We start from the raw sequence: 2,075 nt of genomic DNA, 5'->3' as shown, positions 1-2,075 counted from the left end.
CCCTAAGAAACCTCAAGCTAATACATCAAAGCCCTCCACGAGCAATACTTTTGAAGCGCTAGCCCAACAAGATATTCACAACCCTGAGATCCACACCTCCTCTAAGGAGGATCCTTTGACGAACATACAATCTGCACAGTCTGATCCCAAGGAAAGCCAAAAAGAATCATTAACCACAGATCTTTCCCCCATGGCTAAAAGTACAATCCCCACTTGGTTCTCTCAAGTAATGGAGGTAGACAACTTGCAGCCCGACCCTACAAAGGCATCAGAAACAACAGAAGGAATAGGTGATATACAACATATGGAAGAAGAACCAGAAAGCATAGATATTGGGGATTTGGATATTCCTGGCTTGGAGCAGGCATGCAAAACAAAGAATTATGACAAAATTCCAGAGAGGTAGTTGGAGAATCTGGAAGTAATTCTATCCAAAGCTCAAAGACAAAAATCACTAGGTATTCAAACTGGAAGCCTCTGGGACGGGAAAAACATCAGCAAAGATTTCAAAAAAAGAGGAAGAAAAATGGATCTCCAACGCACCATACGCATTGGGGAAATGCTAGTGGAGTCAGGAAGGTACTCCAAGCTCACAAAGTATTACAACTCTCTCTCCAACCTTCCATCATGAAGCTCATCTCATGGAACATCAGAGGGCTCAATAGCCCCGGGAAATGCAGACTGATAAAAAATATGATAAAGCAAGAAAAGCCCCAAATTCTCTTTTTGCAGGAAACTAAATGCAATTCCATCTCTCTTGATCGAATAGCAGCAAAAGCTTGGCCTGGTAGTCAAGTAGCAGCAGTAGATGCCTCAGGCGCCTCAGGAGGCTTAGCAATTATATGGGATGCTCGTACCATTGAGCTCAATAACATACATGCTAACAAGAATTTCCTTCAAGCGACATTCCATATTACAGGAACCAATATACATGGACTCTTAACTAATGTATATTTTCCCCAGGAGGCTGTGCATAAGGTAGAACTTTTGAATACCCTTTCCTCAATCAATGCAGATAGGTCTCATCCACTCTGGATAAATGGGGGTGACTTCAACATGATAACCAAGATGGAAGAGAAGCGAGGAGGAAGGAACAATCTGGATAAGGAGAGTAATAATCTAAAAGAATACATTCAAGGTAATTGGCTTATTGACATGCCTTTCAACAATGGACTTTACACCTGGAATAACAAAAGAACAGGCTCCCAACAAATTGCGTCTCGCCTGGATAGATTCTTAATCTCTAACAACGCAATCCACTTAGGAGGAGACCTCTCAGCTTCAATACTGCCATTCTCAGGTTCAGACCACTGGCCAATCTCCCTTCAATGGTCTCGACCAGGCAATACAAGTCGCAAGCCTTTTCGCTTTGAGGCTTTTTGGATGACACATCCGGACTTTGTCAATCTAGTAAAATTGGAATGGACCAACTATACTCCACCAAAGGGTACAAAGATGCTCCAATTTCAGTAGAAGCTTAAATACCTCAAAAGTAAAATAAAGCAATGGAACCATTCCTCGTTTGGTAACATTTTCCAGGCTCAATTAGCACTCGACCAAGACATGAAGCGACTGCAGCAACGGATTATCACAGAGGGCAGAACAGAGGATTATACGGAACAGGAAAAGTCTCTTGAAGCACAGATCTTAGAAAGGGCCAAACAAGAAGAAATGCTCTGGAGGCAAAAATCTCGCATCAGGTGGCTAAAGGAAGGGGAAAAAATACAATATTTTTTCACAGAACTACTATTCAGCGCAGAATGAATAATAACATCACCCACATACAAAATGAGCAGGGGACAAGAGTGGAAAAACATGAAGAAATTGAACTTGAACTTCTCAACTACTTTAAGCAAGCCCATCAAGAACCACAGGTTGACAGAACGCAAGCAATAGAAAAAATTACAAGGAACATCCCCAAAGTCATCACAGAGGAGCACAATCAACTTCTACTCAAGCCGATCGACTTACAGGAAGTGGAAAATGCGGTTCATCAACTGAAAGAGGGAAAGGCGCCGGGTCCTGATGGGTTCACTTCCAACTTCTTCCATAATTTTTGGGAGTTAATTAAAATG

At 42.0% G+C, this 2,075-nt stretch overlaps 1 protein-coding gene across 1 annotated transcript; it reads left to right on the top strand.

Moving 5' to 3' along the window:
* The first annotated feature begins 627 nt into the window (after nucleotides 1-627).
* Nucleotides 628-1,473, top strand: LOC149210540 (uncharacterized). Its single transcript, XM_089398991.1, has one exon. It carries the CDS (start codon nucleotides 628-630, stop codon nucleotides 1,471-1,473), a length of 846 nt encoding a protein of 281 aa, XP_089255117.1.
* Nucleotides 1,474-2,075: the final 602 nt, after the last annotated feature.

This window comes from Pinus tabuliformis, chromosome 1_2 (genome assembly GCF_031772625.1).
Source record: "Pinus tabuliformis cultivar Carrire ecotype Pingquan chromosome 1_2, CPIR1, whole genome shotgun sequence".
In the NCBI taxonomy this organism is placed as follows: Eukaryota; Viridiplantae; Streptophyta; class Pinopsida; order Pinales; family Pinaceae; genus Pinus; species Pinus tabuliformis.
Note: the sequence above shows the minus strand (reverse complement) of the source record. Positions and strands in the feature narration are given on the sequence as shown.

Excerpts from the sequence above, each read along its gene's own strand:
- LOC149210540 (XM_089398991.1), top strand. The coding sequence starts at position 628 with ATGAAGCTCATCTCATGGAACATCAGAGGGCTCAATAGCCCCGGGAAA.